General features: G+C 46.7%; 1 protein-coding gene across 1 annotated transcript; it reads left to right on the top strand.

Moving 5' to 3' along the window:
• Positions 1 to 4,039: 4,039 nt before the first annotated feature.
• Positions 4,040 to 14,419, top strand: TNFSF4 (TNF superfamily member 4). The gene is made up of 3 exons (XM_030952975.1): positions 4,040 to 4,261; positions 11,513 to 11,555; positions 14,082 to 14,419. Exons 1-3 carry the CDS (start codon positions 4,040 to 4,042, stop codon positions 14,417 to 14,419), a joined length of 603 nt encoding a protein of 200 aa, XP_030808835.1.
• The last annotated feature ends 9,319 nt before the right edge of the window (positions 14,420 to 23,738 follow it).

The raw sequence follows: 23,738 nt of genomic DNA, 5'->3' as shown, positions 1-23,738 counted from the left end.
GCATTTCTTACCCCAAAGTTTACATACAAATACAAACTGTGTGAACCTTCTATCAAAGCCTGAAATCTCTCCACAAATCTATTTCTTACACTCTGTAACTCCCCAGTTCCTCCTTTTTGAGGGGATGAGAGCACTTTCCCTGAGGAATGGGGGTGAAATTCGGGTGGGTGCAGTAAGGGCTGCCCAGTGTGGGTTAAAGGCTTTGCTCTGTCACTGTCACACCCTGAGTGTCCCCAAGGGGCTCTGCTCGGTGTCCCTGCCCAGGGATCTTCTGTGGGAGCCCAGGAAATCCCTCTGGCTGCCCTGGAGGACCCAAGACCCTGGCACAGAGCCCAAGACCCCCGTGCCTTTGTTTGGAAAAAACAATTACCAACCTTTACATGAAGAATTACAAGTCACAAGAGTTTAAAAAGATTAATAATTACTTTGTCACGGGGGGAAAAACAGATTTTTGAGGGTTTTAGAATGGGGAGCTCGGGGTCCCAAGATGGAGGAATTTGGGTGTGCCTTGTCCTTTCTCCTTCTTCTTCTTGGCCTCCATCTTCTGGGTGATGTTGGCACTTTTAGATTGGTTTGGAGTAGAAGCTCACTGTCTAACATAGGAGATAGGTGTTGGGAAGTTATGGTAAATATTGTACACAAAGGTTTTAATATAAAAAACTATGGCCAGGGTGCCTCTGTCTGTCCTGCTGAGTGGACCTCATCAGGCCAGGAGAAAGAATTTTATAGATCAGACACAATAAACAACCTTGGGACCAAGAAATTAAGAGCTCTGGCTCCTTCTTCAACCACCGGGCTGGGAAAAGAGCCTTTCTAACCCATCTTGGGGTCACCCTGAGCAGCAGAGATTCTGAAAATCTTGGGCACTGCCAGCCCAGGCTCCAGCTGGGTCCTGGTAACCACGACAGTGCAGGATTGAGCCTTGACTGTAACCAAAACCCCTCAGCCAAAGGTTCAGATCACTCAGCTGCCCAGCCCGGGAAAGCCCAGAGATGACAGACTGATGCAGGAGATGTTGGGTTGTTGTCAAACCCAAACAGAGCAGCGTGCCTGGGGACCAACCTGCCCTGCTTTCCTGCACTCCCTGCTGGAATGAAGCTCCTGTGGGTGGCACCCAGAGGCATTTCCTTGGAAAATGACAAGGCAGGCGCAGCAGCACGTGCCCAAAGCCACCGCAGCCTGCTGCTCTCCACAGTGACCTGCTGGCTGCAAAAGGCTGAGGCAAAACACCAAGAGGCTCCAGTTTAGGGTCCCTGTGGAGGAGGAACCAAAGTAATTCTGCTGAACGATTCCGTTCTGATGAGCGCAGCAGATCTTGGGGAATGCTGGCTGCGTGCAGCGGGTCTGGGACGTGCCAGGATTCCAAAGGCCTGGGAGGATTCAGAGGGAGAGCAGAGCCTCTGAAAGCCTCCAGGGAGTGTGTGCAGGGCAGGAGGAGGAGCTGAGAGCAACCAAAGCCACCAGGAGTCTGTGCAAGGTGTTTGTGATGCCCCCGGAGGTGTTTGTGATGCCCCTGGAGGTGTTTGTGATGCCCCTGGAGGTGTTTATGATGCCCCTGGAGGTGTTTGTGATGCCCCTGAAGATGTTTATGATGCCCCTGGAGGTGTTTGTGATGCCCCTGAAGGTGTTTTGATGCCCCTGGAGGTGTTTGTGATGACCCTGAAGATGTTTGTGGTGCCCCTGAAGGTGTTTGTGGTGCCCTTGGAGGTGTTTATGGTGCCCCTGGAGGTGTTTGTGATGCCCCTGGAGGTGTTTTGATGCCCCTGGAGATGTTTGTGGTGCTCCTGGAGGTGTTTGTGGTGCCCCTGGAGGTGTTTGTGATGCCCCTGGAGGTGTTTTGATGCCCCTGGAGATGTTTGTGGTGCTCCTGGAGGTGTTTGTGGTGCCCCTGGAGATGTTTGTGGTGCTCCTGGAGGTGTTTTGATGCCCCTGGAGGTGCTATGCTCTCTCCTGTTTTGGGTACCATGCCAGGGACATGCCCTGGAATGCAGCTTTCCTGCTGCCAGTGCTGCTAACTCAGGCTCAGAGACACTTGCTCTGGGGGAGCACAGAAATGACAAGACAATTCCAGAAACGCATACGCACAACCTTCACAGGGAGGTTTTTTTTCCAGTTTTAGGAAGCAAACCAGTACAAAATCCAGGGTCAGGGAGAGAGGACACGGAGATGGGGAAGAGCTCGTGCCTGGTTCCAAGGCAGGTGTGTAAAATGCGAGAATCCCGGGCTCCCGAGGGTTTGGGGCGTCGTAGCTCAGCCTCCTGGTGTTTGTGCAGGGGCTGAGCAGCAAGCAGCGAAGTCCAGCTTTCCTTTCCTGGAGGGAGCAGCTCGGGCCTGCTCAGAGCAGCTCTCCTGGGGACCTCATCATCCCAGCCACGACCCTGCAGATCAGAGAAGCAAACAATCCTCCTCGCATCCCTGCGGCCCCCAAGGCCTCTGCAGCACCTCAGGGCGCAGTTTCCTTCCTCTGCAGGGCCTGGCCCCCATGCCAGGCCGTGTTCCCAGGTGCTGTGGGACACAAACTCCAAAGTCAGGCTCTGCAGCCCAGGGAGCTGCTCTGGGGCTGCAGCCGTGTTCCTGCTGGAGGAAGGAGGCTCAGGGCTGTTCCTGGGGCTCGGGCAGGAGCTCCAGCACACCCAGCAGTGAGCAGAGGCGGGGAGGGAACAAGAATTTCCGTGCCAGTGGAAGATGTGGAAGCCAAACCTTCTCCACTCAGCTTCCATGACCTGTGCCGTGTTCTGCAGATAAACCACGGTGTGTTCCTGACTCAGCCCACCTTCAGCCCAGCCTGGGGTGTCCTCACAGCAGGTCCCACCCAGCTCTGCACTCCCCTCTTCATCTGGTTCGTGTTCACAGGAAACATCCTTGCCTGGATGGGAGAACACATCAAAGACAGCAAGCTCCTGCTTGCTCTGCCTGCAGGTGACATGACAGGACATGTGCCTCGTGACAGGTTAAGAGGGTACATTTTGGGGAAGGGAAACTTTCTGACAGCTCATCCCTAGAAGGCAGGCAGGTAATTGCAGTCCCAGTGGGCTCCATCCTCACCAGGAAAAGGCAGCGCCTGACTTTGGTCACAGTTTGGTAATTTACAGCAGAAAAAAGTCCAGCAAAAGGAGCAGTGGGAAGAGCAGTGCTGGGCTGCCCCCAAAGAGAGATGCAAAGTCTGCCATCTAAAATAAGCACAGGAGATGGACCCAAATTGACATTTGGCAGCTCTGGGTGTCACTTGCAAAAGTTACAGAGACACCAACCAAAGGAATCCCGAGGGACAGGCTTCCCTCTGCCAGGAGAGAAGCCATGGCCAGGAAATGCCCCTCTGGAGGCATCTTATGGACTACAGGTCTCCAAGTGTGCAAAAGGGCAAGTTGCTCTCAAACAGTTCTCAGTTTTCTCCTCCCAATGCCTTGCACAGCATCCCAAGGCTTTAACACCAGAAGAAAATCGTGACAAGGGAAGTGCCTGTTTTCTCTCCAGTCCCTCATGCTCTCCACCTGTCCCACATCCTTTCCTATTCATTGCTTCTTTACAGAAAAGGGATTTCAGGAGTGTTCTAGGATGCTGGAAGGGAGAGAGCCAGCCCTGCAAACTCTCCCTGAGGGTGGGCAGAGAGGTGAGAACTTTTACTGACAAAAGACTGAGTGAAGACAAGCACTGTCCACCCAACTCTTCGTTATTATTGGAAAGAACACATATCAAGACATCCACAGTTGAAGCTATGAAAGACATAAACACCTCTCCTTTGAACGGCCCTTACTCAAAACTGAACTGGGATGCAATAAATCAGCCCCCACATTCACACAGAAAACCAAAAAAAAAAAATTAAAAATAAAAAAAAAAGAAAAGAAAGAAAGAAAGAAAGGAAGGAAGGGGAAATTTAGATTAGTCACAAAGAAGTTCCCCCGCCTGCTTCTGTGCGCATAAAGCAATCTCCTGAAGGCTCTGCCTTCACTTCATCTCTGCCCTGGGACAGGAGCTCCCAGCCCTGCTCCCTGCCGGGCCCCCGGCCCTTCCCGGCACGGGGATGCAAGGAGGGGCTGGGATGGACGGACAGACGGACGCGGAGCCAGGGGAGCGGCTGGAGCAGCAGAGGGAGGGTGCAGAGGGTGCAGAGGGTGCAGAGGGTGCAGAGGAGCAGGGCAGGCTCTGGCAGCAGGGAGGCCAGCCCAGGAGCTCGCTGCACCTCGTCTCTGCCCTGGCCCAGTGGGTTCTGCTGCTCGCCTGCCTGATCTACCTGGGAGTGCATCTCCTGCGGCCCTCCAAGGTAAGAGCTCCTCTCCAGCCCTCTGCCTGCGGGCCTGGAAAGCTTTCCGTGGAATTACCTTCTTTTGGTTTTTAAGAATAGAAAAAAGCTTTTAAGTTTATCCCTATCTCTATCCCTCTTCAAGTTTTTAATCCCTTCTGCATGATAGTATATTTTTCTAAAATTGATTTTATTTTTTAGTTTAATTGCCTGTCTTCAAAATGACATTCAGTGTAGCCCAGGGCAGGGTTTGGGCCCAGGTTTCCAGCAGAGTGTCAGTTCCAAGAATGCTTTTTACACTGACCCCCGGGGAGAGAGGTCTCACTCCCTCCCACTCTCGCCCCTCTCTGCAGTGACTTGTGCATATTTCCATTTAATTGAAGAAGACTGAGTGCGTGAATGACAACCCAATGTGCTCTTAAACACCTCCTGAACTTCCAGAGTGTGCTAAATGGCAAGCAGATGTGTGAGAAAGCAAGTCACCCTTGTGACACCTCTAGCAGGACCTCCTGACACCTTTGGGTGCTCTCAGCCTGCCCACCAGGCAGGGTTGGGAGCAGCCACCTCCTTCTGTGCCTGCCTGAGCAGGGCTGGGGTGTCCAGAGAGAGTTCTGTGGGCCCAAAGCACCAGAGCAAGCAGGACAAAGGAACAGAAATGCTTGGGGCTCGCAGAGCTCCAGCACAAGCTGAGCAAAGATGGGTTTGCCTCTCTCGCGTGCTTGCAGGCTGCTGGATTGTCAACAACCCCTCACAGCTGCTTCAGAGCTGCTGGTGCAGCAGCAATTTGTCCTCCCACTCCTTCTCCAGGAGCTTTGCACCACTTTGAAGCTTGCTGTGCTTTGTTTTACCCCAGTTCATTCTCTCCTCCCGCCCAGGCTGGGCACAGAAGGAAGCCAGGCTTGTACCCTCATGCTCCTCATGCTGCTCAATGAAAACCCTAGAGGCTCACAGGGGCTATTAAACTGCAGCACAACCATCCAGATAACAGTGAAAGATGACACTTATCAACCAGGTCAGTCCTCTTCTCCTTCCCCTTACCTGGGAGAGAGGAGATGCCCTGCAAGGCAGCAGAGGAGGGCACGCAGTCAATCACAGTGCTCAGGGTGCAGAAACCTCTCCCAGCTCACACTCTGAGCATCTCCCAGCATCTGCTCCTCTGTGAAAATGTTCCAGAGGAAGAGAACAGGGCCTGGCATTTCTGCCTGGGAGCCTGGCAAGCCCAAAGGAGCAGCAGCAGGCCAGGGGACACAGAACAGGTCTGGGGCTTCCCCCTCAACAGAATAACTGAGACAGGGGCTCCAGGAGCAGCAATGGCAACTGATGAGAAGTCCAGGTCCTGAGAATCCCCAAAGGACCTTTTCAGTTTTAAACACTTGCTAACCACAGGGTTAGGACTATTTTTTGTGTTATTTTAACAGACGAGCCTGGTGTCCTGTTTGCAGTGCCCTGCTCTGTGCAGGAGTGGTACATGGGGAGATTTCATTGCAGTGCACTCACAGAGCTCAGCTGGATAACCATGAACTGGCCACAAAAATGTCTCCTGGAGGGGCAGCAGCTCGGGTCTGACTGGGCTTTTGGGGCAGTTTAGGGATATTTATGAAATGAAGGGCACAGCAGTGTGAGAGAGGCAGGCTGGGAGCGCTGGCCCATGGGGTGAATGAGGGGCTCTCCCTGGCCTTGGGAAGAGCCTCCTGCCCTCCAAGGTGCACAGTGCCATGCTAACTGTATTTCCAAGGGAATAACTGTGCCTTTTCACAGAGACATTGTATTTGATTTCTTTCCATTGTCCTCGTGGAAACACAGCTCTTAAAAAAATATCCCTCCTGGATTGTTGTGTGAAAACAGAGCATGAATAATGTCATGGCACAGCCTCAGTACAGGCAGCATCTGCAGCCTAGGCTGTGTGTGCTGAACAAAAAGGGACAGTGATCTCATTTCTGTCATGATACTGCTTGGAGAACGAACCCCAGCTGAGATTTCCAAAGGAGGAAGTTAAAAAAAAGGTCACTGCTAATCTGCTCTTGCATCTGCAATTCCCACCTCGGCTGGAATTGCCTTCTCTTGCCACAGCTTTCCTCTCGCCTGGGAGGTAAAATCCCTGATCCTGGCGAGGAGAAGGGACAGCCCCACTTCCAGGGGAGTGTCACCTGCCACCTGTGGGACACCTCCACGTGGGACACAGGCTGGGCCCTCAGTCAGCCCCTGAGGTTTGTGCTTATTCCTGAAACTGGAGCCACGTGGGATGGCCCTGGGCAGTGTCCCAGCCAGGAGAGTCCCCTGTGTGGGGATCCAGGGCAGGCAGGAAGGCTCTGTGTGTAAATGGCGCAGGGAAACCTGAGGCTGCCAGGAAGAAGCGCCTCCGTGTCCTCAGCCCTCCTGGCACGCTTTCCCACGTGCCAAGAAAGGCAGAGCAGAGGAAGAGAGGTCTCTAACTTTGCTACAAGTGCTCAGAGTCCTTCCAGTACCACCAGTACATGGTGTCCTCTGCAGGATTTATCAGTGGGTACCTGCACAGTGCTCTGAGAGCACACAGTAACTGCAAGAGATACATTACCAGGCAATTTACTTTAGTGCCAATGGGGTCGGTGTTCTTATTAGTGCAACAAGTTTGTCAGTGTTGGCTACTCCCTGTCCATCAGTGGCTACAGGTTGTGGCAGACCCTGTGTGACCCTAGAAATGTGCTAAGTCTTGTCTCGTTGTGCTCTGGTCTTGTTGAGAACCTGGAAATGCCGGCTGTGTGAGCCAGGAGAGAAGTGCTTGCGCACTCAGGAGGGAGATCAAGCGTGAGATTGGAGCTGAGGCAATGGGCAGGGCCGGTGATGCCAGGGAGGCAGCTCCACCGACTCAGGATCAAAGCCGGCGTTCTGCAGCGCTCGCCAGCCCGCGGGCACGGAGCAGCAGCCGCGGCAGCACTAGAGGGTGCCAGAGCAGCTTTTCCAGCTCCAGCTCCCACCGGAGCCCGGCACAGAGCGCTCCCAGCTCCCGCAGCCTCCCCTGCCTTGCCCGGAGCCTGCAGAGGGTCTGAGCTCACACCCGGCACACACACAGACAGTGATCACACCCGGCACACACTGTGCTCACACCCGCACACACACTGTGCTCACACCCGGCACACACTCTGTGCTCACACCCGGCACACACAGACAGTGATCACACCCTGCACACACACAGACAGTGATCACACCCGGCACACTCTGTGCTCACACCCTGCACACACAGACAGTGATCACACCCTGCACACACACAGACAGTGCTCACACCCAGCACACTCTGTGCTCACACCCTGCACACACACACTGTGCTCACACCCTGCACACACAGACAGTGCTCACACCCTGCACACTCTGTGCTCACACCCTGCACACACACACAGTGCTCACACCCAGCACACTCTGTGCTCACACCCTGCACACACACTCTGTGCTCACACCCTGCACATACACACTGTGCTCACACCCGGCACACACAGACAGTGATCACCCTCTGCACACACACTCTGTGCTCACACCCGGCACACACTCTGTGCTCGCACCCTGCACACACACTCTGTGCTCACACCCTGCACACACACTCTGTGCTCACACCCGGCACACACACAGACAGTGATCCACCCGGACACACCTGCTCACACCCACACACACACAGTGCTACCCCAATGCTCACACCCTGCACACACACTCTGTGCTCGCACCCTGCACTTTCCCTGTGCCCCTGTGCCGCCAAGCCCGAATCCTGGGAAGCCAGCCCAATCCCCATCTCACGGGCACAGCTTCTCCTTGTGACACTGAGCCCAAATTAATGGAATTAATCCCCACCCAATCCCCACCTTGTCCCTATGACACTGAATCCATGGAAGCCAGCCCCATCCCCATCCCACAGCACACCTTCTCCCCTAGGGAGCCTTTGGCACAGGTAAGGAGAAGAGCACAGAGCACAGAGCCCGAGATTCACCCTTTAATCAGGCAAAAGGCTGAAGATTTGTGGTTGTGTAGAGACTGCAGATTTGGGTCTCCTGTGGTTATGACGAGAGACAAGTTTGAGATGCCAAGTTCAGATTTAAAAATGCAACGCACAAGTTTGGTGTTTTGCATATCTGAGCAGTGAGATACACACTTTATATTTGCATTCACTTTCTCTGCTACATTCATAAAATACAAATCACAGGGTCACAGAATGATTTAGGCTGGAAGGAACCTTGAAGATAATCTCCTTCCAACCCCTCTGCCAAAAGCAGAGAGGGACACCTGCCACTGTCCCAGGCTGCTCCAAGTCCCTTCCAACCTGGCCTTGGCCACTTCCAGGGATGGAGCATCCACAGCTTCTCTGGGCACCCGCACCAGCTCCTCACCACCAAAATTAGGAAGAATTTCTTCCTAATACCTAACCTAAACCTGCCCTCTGTCATTCTAAAACCATCATCACTCCAAACCTTTTAAAACCCTCATCACCCCAGGCCCTTGTCAAACTCTCTCTCCAACTCTCCTGTAGCCCCTTTAGGCTCTCCAGGGTGCTTTAAGCTCTCCCTAAAGCTTTTCCTTCTCCACACTGAACAACCCCAACTCTTTCACATAGCAGAGGTGCCCCACTCCATTTTAAACCCATCCCAGTGCACTGAAGGGCCTCTGAGAGACCCACAGATGCAGAAAGGGCCCGAGGCAAAGTGCAAGGAGCCCCAAAGGCAGACCCACCTGAAACAGGGCTCTCCTCCAGCCGGGTCTCATGAGCTCTTGGCGATCAATTCACACCCAAGAGAGCTCAGCTACCTTAGAAGGCATCAGATTGTCAGGATGGCTGCTGTGGCAGTGTTGGAAACAAAAAGGTTTTCATAAAAGGCAAAATAACAAAACTCTTTGCAGAGAAAAACTGAGCCAGGTGCAAGAGGTCCTTGCCCCTGGTAAAGCATCTCATGGAAGTTTCTTTATTCTTTTCTTTTTCTATTTTGCTCAAGCAAGAATTTTTGGCTCCTGTCCAATCAGCTCTCCTTAAGTTTGAGGTGAAATCCCCCAAGTCTTATGAGATGTCTTCTCACCGAATTGAGGAAATAAACTTTTAGGCTTATTTCCTCTTTAAGGGGACAAAAGACAGTTTTGTCCCTCTGTTCATAAAGGGCACACTCCTGTACCCAGTCCTGGTGCCCTGCAGGAGGGTGGCACAGCAGCCTGGCCCCTGCTCTGCCCTCTGCCAGCTGCTCCGTGCCAGGCTCAGGCAGAAAGGACTCTGCACCCCAAGGGCCTGATGGAATTTTTTTTGGTTTTTTTTTCTGATGGGGACATTTTTATAAAGTTTTGTGTTAGGAATGAGGGATGGATGGCATTTTTTGATTTTTAAAAAATTTTTTTTTTTTTTTTTAATTAGAAGTTTTGTATGTCATTTATATTTTTGATTTAGTGTATTAAGAAAAGGTATTAAAAGTTATATAGATTTAAGGTTTTTAAAAGTTATTTTGTTTAATTAATTTTTAAAATGTATTTTATTTTATTTTTTATTAGTAATTATTTTTTGTTTACGTATGTCATATTTGTATTGTGGTTTTTAAAATTAATTATGTTGTGGTTTTAATATTGTAGAAAATGGAGTAGATGAAGAATAAGAAGGAGATTAGATAATGTTTAAAAATTTTATTTTGTTTAATTTATTTTTATTTTTATTTTATGTTTATTAATTTATTACTAATTAATTCATCAACTTATTAAAATTATAAATTATTAGTTTATAAATAAATCTATAACATATTAATGTATTACTTATTAATTTTAATTTTTATTAAAATTTTTATTACTTATATATTTTAATTTTTATCTTTATTTTTATATGAAAAATTTAAAGTTTTTTATTTTGTTATATCTATAATATATAATATATAATATATAATATATAATATATAATATATAATATATAATATATAATATATAATATATAATATATAATATGTTATTATTTACTTTATATATTTGTAGATTTTAATTTATTTTAAAGTTTTAGACTTTTTTAATGGGTGAAAGTTAAAAGTAGTGGAGTTTTTTTGGGGGGATTAGGATATTTTAGGATAGGTAGAGAAATATCTTTGATGTTTTCCTTGCTGCTTGCTCTGCCTCAATGCCCACACCAGCGAGGTTTTCTGGACAAAACCAGCCCTGCTCTGGAGGGCTCAGCACTGGGCTGGAAGTCACACTGGCTGGGAGCCAGGCTGGAATAAAAGCCTATAATAATGAACTCATATTCCATAATAATGAACTAATAGTCTATAATAATGAAATTGTATTCCATAAGAATGAAATAAAATTCTATGACAATGAACTAATATTCTATAATGATGAAAAAGTGTTCTGTAAGAATGAAACAATATTCTATAATAATGAAATGCTATTCTATAATAACGAACTAATATTCCATAATAATGAACTAATATTCTTAAATAATGAACTAATAGTTTATACTAATGGACTGATATTCCATAATAATGAACTAATATTCTATAATAATGAAATTGTATTCCATAAGAATGAAATAAAATTCTATGATAATGAACTAATATTCTATAATGATGAAATGGTATTCCATAAGAATGAACTGATATTCCATAATAATGAAATAATATTCCATAATAATGAAATAAAATTATATAATAATGAAATACTATTCCATAATAATGAACTAATACTCCATAATAATGAACTAATACTCCATAATAATGAACTAATATTCTATAATAATGAACTAGTATTCCATAAGAATGAACTAATATTCTTGTATAATGAAATAAATGAAATAAAATGAAATAAATAATGAAATAAAATTATATAATATTGAAATAGTATTCCGTAATAATGAACTAATATTCTATGATAATAAAATAAAATTATATAGTAATGAAATAAAATTATATAATAATGAAATAAAATTATATAATAATGAACTAGTATTCCATAATAATGAACTAATATTCTATCATAATGAAATCGTATTCTATAATAATAAAATAAAATTATTTAATAATGAAATAAAATTATATAATAATGAAATAAATTCTATAATAATGAACTAGTATTCCATAAGAATGAGCTAATATTCAATAACGATGCAATGCCCCAAGCCCAGGTGGGGGCTGGCTGGCAGCAGCTCAGTGCCCAGGCTCTGTGCCGTGCCCCTGGCGCTGCTGTGCCCCTGCAGGCACTGAAGGGTCCTGGCAGGGAAATGAAAGGGCAGCAGCAGCAGCAGCAGGGAGGTGCCAGCCCCGTGCCTTAATGAGGATTTGTCTGCTCTGTTTGCAGATCCAGAGTGACAAAGTGCTGTGGACCCACATCCGATACTCAGGTGGGTGTTGGGGGGACGCTGGGGGAGCCTCGATGGTCGCCAGTGCAGCACCCACATCCCCCTGGCACACGGGGAGGGCTCCCCACCCTACCACAGCCCCCAGGGACCTCCCTGGCATCCTGTGGCCCCCAAATACCCCAATGGCTCTCATGTACCACAGTGCTGGCTGTTTCTTTGATGGAGCACTGGTGCCAGGAGCATTGTCAGGGGAGAGGTGCCAAGCCTGCCCCAGGGCTGCAAGGGGACACAATGAAACAGTTGGGTTTTCCCAGAGCAGGACAAAAAAGCTGAAAATCTGCGTGGATCCCTGCAGCCCTCACCTGTCTCCTGAACCACTCTTTCACTCTGTGAATGAACAAGAAAGTAATTTTTGACAATTTGCTGAATGCACGTGGCACGCCCTTGGGTTTTTCTAAAAGAAGTCAATGGTTTCCTGACTTATGAAAAATGTAAATGATTTCCTCAGGAGGAGTGGGTGAGAGCACACACCATATCAGATGTGCTGCTCTGCGTGCCAGCTCCACTGGAGGTTTGTCTGGTGTCACAACTCAGAGATAAAACCAATCAGTAAAACTTTTAAAATCACACTGAAAATATTATCGACGGCTTTACTTTCAGTTAAAAGCGCGAGGCAGCAGGGAGCCCAACCTAACAGAAACTCATGTCCTTTGGAGGGAAAGCTTGAGAAGTTTGTCCCCAGCCCGGAGGGGCTGTGCTCCCTGCCTGGAGAGCTCCTGGTGCCCCAGGGGTTTCAGCTGCTGTGCTGAGAGCCCAGGGCTGCAGCACAGAAACGTGGCCAGCACAGCCTGGGAACTGCGACTCTCCGTTCCACCAGAAAACCCTTCTTGCCAAGTTCCTGTTTAATTTCTCCTTTTTCTGCTCTGTATTAATTAGTTCCTTCTGCTTCTGGCTCTTTGCTGCTCTTTCATCTTGTCTTCTGAAAAAATAAACAAAAGAACAAAAACCCACAACCAAACCCTAAGACAAAGGTTTATGTTACCAGCATCTCAACAGAAAGCACTTTTTGTCATCCAGCTCTGCATCTCTTTTCCTCGTCTTAATTTTCCTGTTCTTTTTATGAACCTGTTCTTTCTAAACTCACAGTGATGCTTCACTTGCTGTATTTTTCTGTATTCAAAGACACAGAGTAAGTAAATTGTGCATAAATAAAAATTTGGAGGAGCAATCCACATAAACAACCATGTGCCAAAAGGCACAGCTTAGTCAAGAGTGGTCATGTGTAAATTTCCATGGTAGATGGTGGCTGGCTAGGGTAGATAATATTCTAACTCTGGTCTGTTGGATTAAGCCTTTTTTTGACTTAGAGATGGAGTAACTGAGAGGTGTTTTAAAAACTTTTATTTTATTTTTAGTCTCATGTGAAGGGTGAGACAATACAGATGTTATAATTTCTGTTGTTATAATTAGAAGCTAATTATTTCTTAATTACAATATATTATAAGTGTTTCTTGGTTTATTAGTTTTTGTTACACTATGTTGTAAATGTTTTAAAGTTAATAATCTAAAATTACTCTTTGTGGGTTTTACTTCAATGTGTTTTTCATAGTTTTATTTCTCTAAAGCATTTAGTCTTATTTGGAAGGCTATCTTTTGAAACTTGTTTCTAGTTCTATTTCTTTCTCAACAATGTTTGTCTTGTTCTATGGCATTTCTAAGTTAGTATTTTTTATTTCACAGTTTGTATGCAGATGTATGCTATGTGAGTCTCTTGTTAGGCTTTGAGAATTCTCTACAAATCTATTTCTCACATTGGTCTGCCCTGTTCTCTAGTATACTCTCCTCCTTTTTTTTATATTTTTCCTTCTTCCCTGCAGTCAGGTGGTGTAAACTGTTAAAAATGCCAATCACTTGTTTTTAAAATTTTAAAAGTTTAATAGTAAAAATAGTAATACAATTAGAGTAATAATAATTTGGACAATTTGAATTAGGACAATATGAGACCATAGAAACAAAGTGTTACTGATGGTCCAGGTACCTCTTTCTGGGCAAAATAAGCCTGAAAAGGATACATGGTTAACAGAGGATTAACCCTTAAAAGCAACAGCCTGTTGCATATTCATACACCTCATCCATGATGCAGAAATTCCATTCAAACACAGGATTCTGTCTGGTCATCACCAGCTTCTTCCTCTGAATCCTGTCAGTGTCATCCTGCCCGAGTGAGGCCGGAAGAAGTTCGTTTCTCCTGATAATGGAGCAATAAATTCTCTTTCTCTGAAAGATTCAGGTGTCCTGTGGCTGCTATCTCAGTGCAAGTCCTTTCTTTAGAAAAAGTATCTTCCATAGCATAGTTTCTATTTTAACATTATGTTATAACTTAAAACTATATTTAACACAGTGCTTAAGAGAATTAATACAGCATCACTTCCTAACACAACACACATAATATTCATTTGAATATTTGCGAAAAGCCAATCATAAAATACCCATTTTTTCACATAAACCAACCCATTTCCTAGCAGCCATTTGTCCCCAGGGGATCACCTTTGCCTCCTTGCATTGCAGGCAGGAGCACCAGGGGAGCAGCCGTGAACCTCTCAGCGGAATTGGGGCCCATCCAGATCCGGAACGGCTCTGTCCTGGTTCCCTGCGACGGCCTCTACCTCCTGTCCCTCAGGAGCACCATCTACCTGGAAGAGAAGGAGGACTGGCTGAATCTGACCCTGCAGGGCAGCAGCAGTGTCCTGTGGGAGCAGATTGTGCAGAGCAACGAGAGCACAGTGAACCTCACCACAGTGCTCTACCTGTTTGAGCAGGACAGCATCACGCTGTGGACCAGCTCCAACGCCAGCCTCGGGGACCTGTCCCTCAGCCTGGTGTTAGTAGCTGACAGCAAGTCCTAGCTGCAGGACTGGAGCAGCATGGAAAGCACAGCCTTCCCCACCGAGACTTGTATGGGCAGAGTGCTCTAGAGCCCTCCCTGGGGCTGTGGAGGGCCTGGCTGGGAGTGCAGATGAACCACAGGCTTTATATAGTGCAAGATTTGCCTCTTTGGAGCTCTGTGCAGCTGAGTTGCTACCCAGGATGGATCTTCCCAACGCTGGGGAAAGGGATGCGTGGAACTCTTGAGAAGAACAGAAATGAAAGCCAAAGAAAGTCACCCAAGCTTAGCTCGTATTCAGAGAAACCCCAGGTTTCTCTATTTACTTGACAGTGTCTGTACATAGTAGAAATGTGTTGTGTTTTTTCTCAAATAAAAGTCTGGTGAGTCAGGAAGATACCTCAAGTGTCTTGAAGCCACTTGGAGCAGGAGGAGCACGAATCTGCCTGGCAAGATGGAAAACTGGGAAGAGGCAGCAGGGAACGCCAGATAAAGGCTGTCTGAGAGCAAGGGCTGTGAGAGAGGGTGGAGTGTGGAAATGAGCTGACAGGACTGCACTGGGCAGCAGGAGCACTGCCTGTGGAGTTTGGGGAGCAGCCTTTGAGAGCAGAGCCCCACTGGCTGTTCCAGCTGTCTGCCAAATGCTGAAGCCTGAGCCCAAGGAATATCTGCTGTAAGGCCTCACAGGAAAACCTCCTTCAAGTACACACACACGTTGGGCTTGACCCAGAAGTGATCCAGGCACACAAAAAGTTGGGCAAACATGAAGGCTCCTGGATGTGGTGACCTCTCTCTGACAGACCAAGCTGCAGGTGTGAGCATCCTTTCCTCAGGGAGCACCCAGATGGTTCTCATGGCTGCCCTTGGCTTTGTCCCACGGGTGTGCGCCAGAGATTGCCAGGCACAGCCTCCATGGGGCACCAGGCACAGCTCAGTGCCCCTGGGCTGCTCATCCCTGCTCATCCCTGCTCATGCAGCTCAGACAGGTCCTGCCCATGCTGCAGGCAGCCCCTGACCCCAGCACAGCCAGCAGCTGGGGGGTTTTGCTTGCAGCAAGGCAGATTTTAAGCACCTGTCAGTTTTTGACTTTGTGTCTCCCAAAGAACTCCACCAACATTTCAGTGTGTCGCTGCTGGCTGCGAAGTCTTATGTTAGAAGTATTTATGTATTTAAATGATGGGCATAAGAATATTACATCAGATTGCTTAGAAACACTGGGAAGGGCTCAGACCAGGCTGTCAGCGTTGAACTCCTCTTTGCAAATGCTCCCAGTGCTCTGGGCTGGTCCTGCTTTGCAGACCCACACCTGGACTGACACACTCATGCTGAGCACTCCAGCAGACTCAGGTGCTGCAGGAGCTAAGGACATCCTCCAGGCCTTGGAGAGCTTTCCTGGCCTTTAGGATAAGGAGCTTCCCCACCTGGGCCAGGCCAGAGCCTCAGGGGAAACTGGCTGAAGCACTCAACTCAAGTAGTGCCAAGAAGCAGCTTCTCTCCTCTCACTGAGAAGCTGTGGCTGACTTGCACCCACAGGATGCTCATCATTAAGGGATATTTTGGGCTTTTAGCTCTGGCCACGCTCACCACCACGGGCACTGAGGGCAGCTGCACCCTGCCCCGAGGCTGGGGATTGTCACACTCCCCAGGAGAAGTGAGAATGTGTTTCTCTTCCTGAAAATAATAAATTTTTCCTTTGTAACATTGGGGTTTGTAGTGTCCCTTGGAGGCAGGGGCTGTGGGAGGAGGAGGTTGAAGTGCCTGGTGAATGGGCTATGGAAACCATACGAAATCTTCACATACTTCCTTTTTTTTACAGTTCAGCTGTTGTTTCAGCTCTCCAGGAGGGTGTGCAGGGCTGGTGCTTCCCAACATGTGCTAGCACAGGGCAGGCCATGCCAAGTGGTGTGTGCAGGGCTGCACAGCACAGCACAGCAAGGAAGATGAAGCCTGGAGAGCACAAATGGATTTGTTCTCTGGAAGGCTGCACCCTCTCTTCTTGTTTAGAGCAGGAAAGGGATTTCCCTCACTGATCCCACTGCATTTCCAGGCTGGACTGGTCTGACCTACTTCTATACATACACTTGCACTTGCCCTGAAATACAGGTTGAAATGATTCAGCTCCTGATATTTATTGCTTGATGGACTGGCTGTCCTCATCAGTAAGTTTCCATGCCCTCAGCTTTTGTTTGTATCCAGAGACCACTTTCTTCCACCAGGTTAAAATTCTCTTTTGTTGTGTTTGTTGTTGCTGGAATGGCTCCCGAGGTGTTAAAATCTTTTTTCCTAGTCTCACACTCAAAGAAGTTGTTGAGATTCTTCAGTTCTGGTTCTCAAGGTTGTTTATTTTCTCTGATCTGTTCCATTCTTTCTCTGCCCTGCTGAGATCTGTCCAGCAGGTCGGGTTGTGGCACAGTCCCTGCCCTTGGGGTGGTGTTGGCTTTTTATACGGACAACTACGTGTGCTTTATTTACAATAATTTTCCAATACCTATGACCTGTGTTAGACACTCTGTCTGTACTCTAAACCAATCCAGAAGTGTCACCATCACAGCAGAAGATGGAGGGCAAGAAGAAGAAGAACAGGACACGCCCAGATTCCTCCATCTTGCCTCTTGAACCCCCATTCTAAATCCCCAAAATTCTGCTTTTTCACCCTGTGACAAATTCACAAACACTCTACTCAAACCCTTGTGGCCTGTAAACCTTCACACAAAGTTGGTAATTGTTTCCATGGGCTAAAATCAAAGGCACAGGTGTTTGTGACCCCGTGCCAAGGTCTCTGAGCCCCTTGCCAGGGTCTCGAGCCATCCAGGGCATTCAGAGGAACGTCCTGGGTTCTGACACCCTTTGATATGAGAAACATCAGTTTTTGTTACCGGGGTTGTTAAGACCTTGTAGGAGCTCAGAGATGGTGCCTGAGTCCCACCTCACAGCTCTGCTCAGCCAGGCAGTGCCCCCAGGCTCTGGGTCACTCCCTGAAGCCGGGGCTGTGGAAGTGCAGGGCTGGAGCAGGCAGCTCCTGGAGACAATCCCTGACTGCAGAGGGGCAGCACATTCATTCTCCTGTGCTTGCAGTCATGGAAAGGGGGCTTGTGGTGTGTCCTCTGTGATAGATGAGTAATGCAATTAACAGACAAATATCATGTCTATAGGTTAAGAAAAGTTTTATGGATTCATAGTTCTGTTTTACCCCCTTGTGTTGTTATCAAGGGACAGCTGGGATTGGGACATTTGGGAGGGTCAGCTTGTCAAAACCTGACCTCCAATCAAGGTTTAGGGAATTGATCTCCACCACTGGACAGCAAAGAAGGGCTCAATGGACAGAACTTTGGGAGGGGCTGAAGGGTTAAAGGGCGAAACCTCCCTTGTGTGGATGAGCACATGGTGGGAAAAATCCTGTGATATTTGCTCTATTCGGTCTTCTGTTGTATTTGTGATAAGGTTTAATAAACCTTTTGTGAAAAACGCCAATCACTTGTTTCTAAAATTTTAACTGTTTAATAGTAATAAAATGGTTATAAAAATAGTAATATAATTCGAGTAATAAAAATTTGGACAATTTGGATTAGGACAATATGAGATGATAAAAACAAAGAGTTATGGACAGTCTGGGTACCTCTATCTGGGCAAAATAAGCCCGAAAAAGGACCCACGTTAACAGAGGATTAACCCTTAAAAGCAACAGCCTGTTGCATATTCATACACCTCAGACATGATTCAGAAATTCTTTTCAAACAAAGGGTGTTCCCTGGTTATTGTCAACTTCCCCCCCTCATCTTGTAAATCAGTCATCTTTGTCCTCCCCACCAACTCTGGTCTTTCCCAATAAGGAGGCAATAATTCTTCTCTTGTTGCTGTTATCTCTGGGCAAAGAATTCCTTGAGCTAGTTAGAAAAAGTATCTTACATCACACAGTTTCTATTTTAATATTATGTAATAGCCTAAAATGATATTCAACACACTACTGAAAAGGATTAATACAGTATAACTTTGTAACATAACACATATAATATTCATTTGAATATTTGCAAAAAGCCAATCATGTAATATGAATTTTTCACACCACTGTCTACTCCCTCCCTTCTCCCTCTCCTTTCCTGTGAAAAACGCCAATCACTTGTTTTTAGAATTTTTAAAGTTTAATAGTAATAAAATGGTTATTAAAATAGTAATATAATTCGAGTAATAATAATTAGGACAATTTGGATTAGGACAATATGAGACAATAGAAACAAAGAGTTACAGACGTCCAGGTACCTCTTTCTGGGCAAAATGAGCAGAAAAAGGACCCACGTTAACAGAGGATTAACCCTTAAAAGCAACAGCCTGTTGCATATTCATACACCTCATCCATGATGCAGAAATTCCATTCAAACACAGGATTCTGTCTGGGCAGTGTCAGCTTCTTCCTCTGAATCCTGATGGCATCTTCATAGCTGAGCAAGGTGGGAAGAAGTTCATTTCTTCTGATAAGAGGGCAATAAATTCTCTTTCTCTGAAACATTCAGGTGTCCTGTGGCTGCTATTTTGGTGGGAGTACCTCATTCCTCTCTTTTTAAAAAAAGTATCCTACATAGCATAGTTTCTATTTTAACATTATGTTATAACCTAAAATTATATTCAACACACTACTTAAGAGAATTAATACAGCATCACTTTCTGACACAACACATGTAATGTTTATTTCAATATTTGCGAAAAGCCAATCATAAACGATGTGTTTTTCACATTTTCCATCTCTCCTGGCTGACGTTAAGGGTGACAAAGCTGATGTGAGAGCCATGGCCACCCCTGGGGGAGAAGGAGCTGCGGAAGGTGAGGCAGAGCAGAATGGGATGGAGACTGCCTCTCCCTACACCAGAAATGAGGGGAAACATTCACTGTCCGTTCACACCTGTGTGCAAATGACCTCATTTTCTACCACACAGGTTATCAGTAATAACGGCTAGTGAGCCATTTACATTTGATCAGCCAGTGTGAGTCACAGCTGCTGCCTGTCAGCTGCACTGGAGAGAAGCAGAAAGCCATGGTGTGCTCGGCAAAGTGCAGCTGGTGCTGCTGCTCTAGAGCCAGCACCGTGCAGCTCAGGCAGCAGAAAGCACAGGAATCTCATTTCCTTATTCAACAATCACAGTGGGAAAGGATGACAGAGACTCGAGCAGCTTCCTGCAGTAACTACTTGGGGAGGTTTGACTTACGAGACTTTTCTCAGCCACTGTTCAGAGCTGTTCTCTGAGCTGGCACTTGGCTCCTGTTTTCCAAGAGATCCAGACCAGCCCCAGAGATGCTTGCTTCCAGCTGTGGGCTAATAATCCACCAAAATAAGCAAAATGAGCAACACACACAGTGAGGGCTGGGAGGAGTTGGTGCCAGGCCAGAAAAGAACAGTGGTGAATGTAGCAGAAGGATTTATCTGCAGCCTTCTGTGCCCTAAGGCCAGGGAGGATCTGGAGGTTGTTCATTCTCCAAGTGGATGAGGAAGGCAGCTGAGGGCTCAGTTCTCCAAGTGGATGAGTAAATCTGTTAAGGGCTAGAGAGCCAAGCAAGCAGAGTGGAGGCTGGGGGCCCATCTCCCCATGGAGATGCCAGCAAGGCAAATTTCTGGCAGCTGTTCAGCATGCCAGAGCAGAACACAGCCCACAAGCTGGGCTGGGAGAGGCTCCCTGTGCCCCCTGCACCAGGAAAGAGGAGCCTGAGGATGAGAAAACCCCCAGGCCAGGCCAGGAGAGGACAGTGGGCTGGCTGACCTGTCCCAGGGGAGCAAGGACACTGGGCAAGCACAGGGAAGGAGAGCTCAGGAGAGATGTGAAGCTGGTAGGGGTCCATGGACTGACTGTCCTTAGGACTTTAGGAATGTAGGGCAGTCAGAAGGCAGGACTAAAGCAGTGTTTCTCCTGTAAGCTCACTCTCAGTGAGCCAAACCTCTGCAAACACCTAAACAGCCTCTGCCTCCTCAAAGAGCCACCTCCTCCTCTTGCACAATTACCTTTTCAGCAGGACAGCTCTGTGTTCTTGCTCACCTGGTGCCCAAGGGGGTTATGAGCCCCACCTGCTCACAAGCACGAGAGCATTCCCATTCCTGCACTTTCTGCTGCCTCTGCATGCCACAGGGGCTGGGAGTCCATGCTGTTCTTTGGTGGCCAGCCAAGGCAAAGGACAAAGTTTGGGGCAGGTCAAAACTTGATGTGGGCACGGATGTACTTTCCTAATTATTGCTTTCATTGTTTGTTTTGAGGAAAAATTGGCACCTATTTCCTGGCAACCCAGGGACCTGTTTCATTTCTGATATAGAAAAGGTGGAAGTGATCCCACTGCAAGGACAAATGTTTACCCCAGCATAGGATCTGATTCATAGAGGATACAGCAGCCCCATGATTTCATCACCAAGTACATGCCTGAGACATCACTGGTGTTATCTCATGGAGTTAAAAGGACTCACTTCCCTTTGCCTCGTTGATTTAAGGTTTCCATTACTGCCAGTGTCTGCTTATCTGGCTTACTGTCAAAAAGTGAGTAGAATGCCTACACCCAGTGAGGACAAATAGATAGGACTTGGTTTCAGGCTTTTTTAGGGTTTATGTGCAATATTTTGAATCATTGGTTGATCTGCTTCTCCCTTTGTCACTTTCCACTGGACTCAGACATTGACACACCTCCCAGCAAGAAACTTCTTTAATGCTTCCTATGTGCAGGGACAACAGCTGGACTTGATAGCCTGAAAGCCTTTTCCAGCCTAAAGAACTCTGTTTTTCCATGTGTTCCACCCTGGAAAATGTGAAGGACTGACTCTGATAGCTGCTCACCCACTCTGAAAAGACTCAGATTACCCACAGTCCCAAGCAGCATCCATACTTTACAAGAAAAGGTTTGCTCCAGCTCGCAGGAGAAAAATCTCACTGCCTTTCCAGTTAGTTTCAATAACTCATCTCCTTGTGTTCTGCCTGATCCTTTTCCCAGAAATGTCCTTTCTAGAAGCAGGGCTAGGTGCTGCCTTCCTGAGCCACTGCTTCATGGCCCACGTGCCAGATCCTGATGTTTGCACTGACTGTGCTGTCACAGAGGCAGCCAGAAACCTCACCTGGCCCAGCCCAGAAGAGCCAGGATCCCTCCTTGCTGTTCTGGGTTGTGAAAAACGCCAATCACTTGTTTTTAAAATCTTAAAAGTTTAATAGTAATAAGATGGTTATAAAAATAGTAATATAATTCGAGTAATAAAAATTTGGACAATTTGGATTAGGACAATATGAGACAACAGAAACAAAGAGTTACAGACAGTCTGGGTGCCTCTTTCTGGGCAAAATAAGCCCAGAAAAGGACCCACGTTAACAGAGGATTAACCCTTAAAAGCAACAGCCTGTTGCATATTCATACACCTCATACATGATGCATAAATTCCATTCAAACACAGGATTCTATTTGGTCATCACCAACTTCTTCCTCATAATCCTGACGGTGTCATCCTGCCCAAGCAAGGCAGGAAGAAGTTCATTTCTCCTGAGAATGGAGCAGTAAATTCTCTTTCTCTGACAGATTCAGGTGTCCTGTGGCTGCTATCTCAGTGCGAGTCCTTTCTTTACAAAAGTATCCTACATAGCATGGTTTCTATTTTAACATTATGTTATAACGTAAAACTATACTTAACACACTACTTGAGAAAATTAACACAGCATAACTTTCTAACATAACATGTATAATATTCATTTGAATATTTCTGAAAAGCCAATCATTAAATACACATTTTTCACAGGGTACACTCACACGCACCTTTGTCCCGTGCCTGGGTTTGCAAAAATACCTGCAAAGAAACAGGTGGAGGGACAGAACCCTCCACTGACCCTGCAGACTCCCACAGGGATCTACAGAGTTTGGACCAGAGAAGCTCTAGCTGTCTGCAGGAACTGTGCTGCCCGAGGTGTTGTGTTGGGAAGGGTGAAAGTTTGACAAGAAAGTCTCACAGATATGTGTGCTCAGCAGAAAGATTTTGAATGTAGAATCTGAAGAAGAAATAGAGATGGAAGCAAGTTTTGATATAGAAGAAAAGAATTGCTGAGCCAGTCTCACTGGGTAACCAAGGAGGCAACTGGTGTGTCAGTTAGAAGGGGTTTTTATGGCTCAGAGCAAAGGATAAACCCACCCCAAACAAGAAGATGTTTTTACCAAACAGAAAGACAGCACAGGCAAACAAGCCTGCCAATGTTGCAAGTAGAAAAAAGGTCTCAGAATTTTCCACTGCAAGAAAACTGAAAAACAACTTCTAGCTTAAACTGTAATGTACTGACTTTAAGTGATTAGAGAACAGTAACATGAATATGGTAATTGTAGTAGTTATGATGGGCTACAGATAAAAGTTAAAGTATAGATTGGTTCTACTGTATGAAGATGCTCAGCAAAGAAAAGTCTAGAATGCATTGTAACCAAAAGAAAAGTCTATAATGCATTGTAACCCAAACTAAGGGTCTGCAGGGCTGCCTGCAGCTGGAGCTGACAGCTGTGGGCACAGCTCTGTCACCCACCACCCTGGGCTGCTGTGACACCTTGGATGGAATATTCTGCATTTTGGAGAGCTGCCTGGAGTCCCACATTTCTCATTTTGGCTCTTACCAGTGTTGGTCTGAACTGAACAGCAGCCACACCATTAATACCCCAAGATTTCAGGTCAGCACCACAATGCTGAGTAAAGAAAGCTGTGTGAGACCAGAGAAGAGGCTGAATCATGACCAAAACCCAAACTGAGTGAAAACAGCTGGTGCTGCACAATTAACACCTGCCATGCTTCACATTGTAAGTACAGCTGATCAAAAAAGCAGAGAGAGGCAAAATCACCAAAGGGCAAGAGGAAAAGTGTGAGCAGGGAAAGCTCTGGGGGGTTTTCCAAGCAGATTGTGAAGATGGCTTTGCTGAGAGACAAGGGATTCCTCCATGTGTGTGCTGGGTGCCAGCTCCAGACCTGCAGGTGAGCTGGGATAAGCTCCTGCACACAAACTGCCCAGGACTGTGTGTTTGTGATTCTGGGAAAACTTCACTCACAGACCATATCCATGAGGAGCACTGCGATTAGCCCTGGGTGAAAAATGCCAATCACTTGTTTTTAAAATTTTAGAAGTTTAATAGTAATAAAATGGTTATTAAAATAGTAATATAATTCGAGTAATAAAACTTTAGACAATTGGGATTAGGACAATATGAGACAACAGAAACAAAGAGTTACAGACAGTCCGGGTACCTCTTTCTGGGCAAAATAAGCCCAAAAAAAGGACCCACATTAACAGAGGATTAACCCTTAAAAGCAACAGCCTGTTGCATATTCATACACCTCATACATGATGCATAAATTCCCTTCA

Source organism: Camarhynchus parvulus, chromosome 8 (genome assembly GCF_901933205.1).
Source record: "Camarhynchus parvulus chromosome 8, STF_HiC, whole genome shotgun sequence".
Classification (NCBI taxonomy): Eukaryota; Metazoa; Chordata; class Aves; order Passeriformes; family Thraupidae; genus Camarhynchus; species Camarhynchus parvulus.
This window is presented reverse-complemented; position numbering and strand designations above follow the sequence as displayed.

What these genes read in the sequence shown, in the direction of transcription:
- TNFSF4 (XM_030952975.1), top strand. Translation starts at nt 4,040, where the DNA reads ATGGACGGACAGACGGACGCGGAGCCAGGGGAGCGGCTGGAGCAGCAG. An exon ending in ATCTCCTGCGGCCCTCCAAG is followed by an intron (nt 4,262 to 11,512) that starts GTAAGAGCTCCT and finishes CTCTGTTTGCAG; the next exon opens with ATCCAGAGTGACAAAGTGCT. An exon ending in GACCCACATCCGATACTCAG is followed by an intron (nt 11,556 to 14,081) that starts GTGGGTGTTGGG and finishes CTTGCATTGCAG; the next exon opens with GCAGGAGCACCAGGGGAGCA.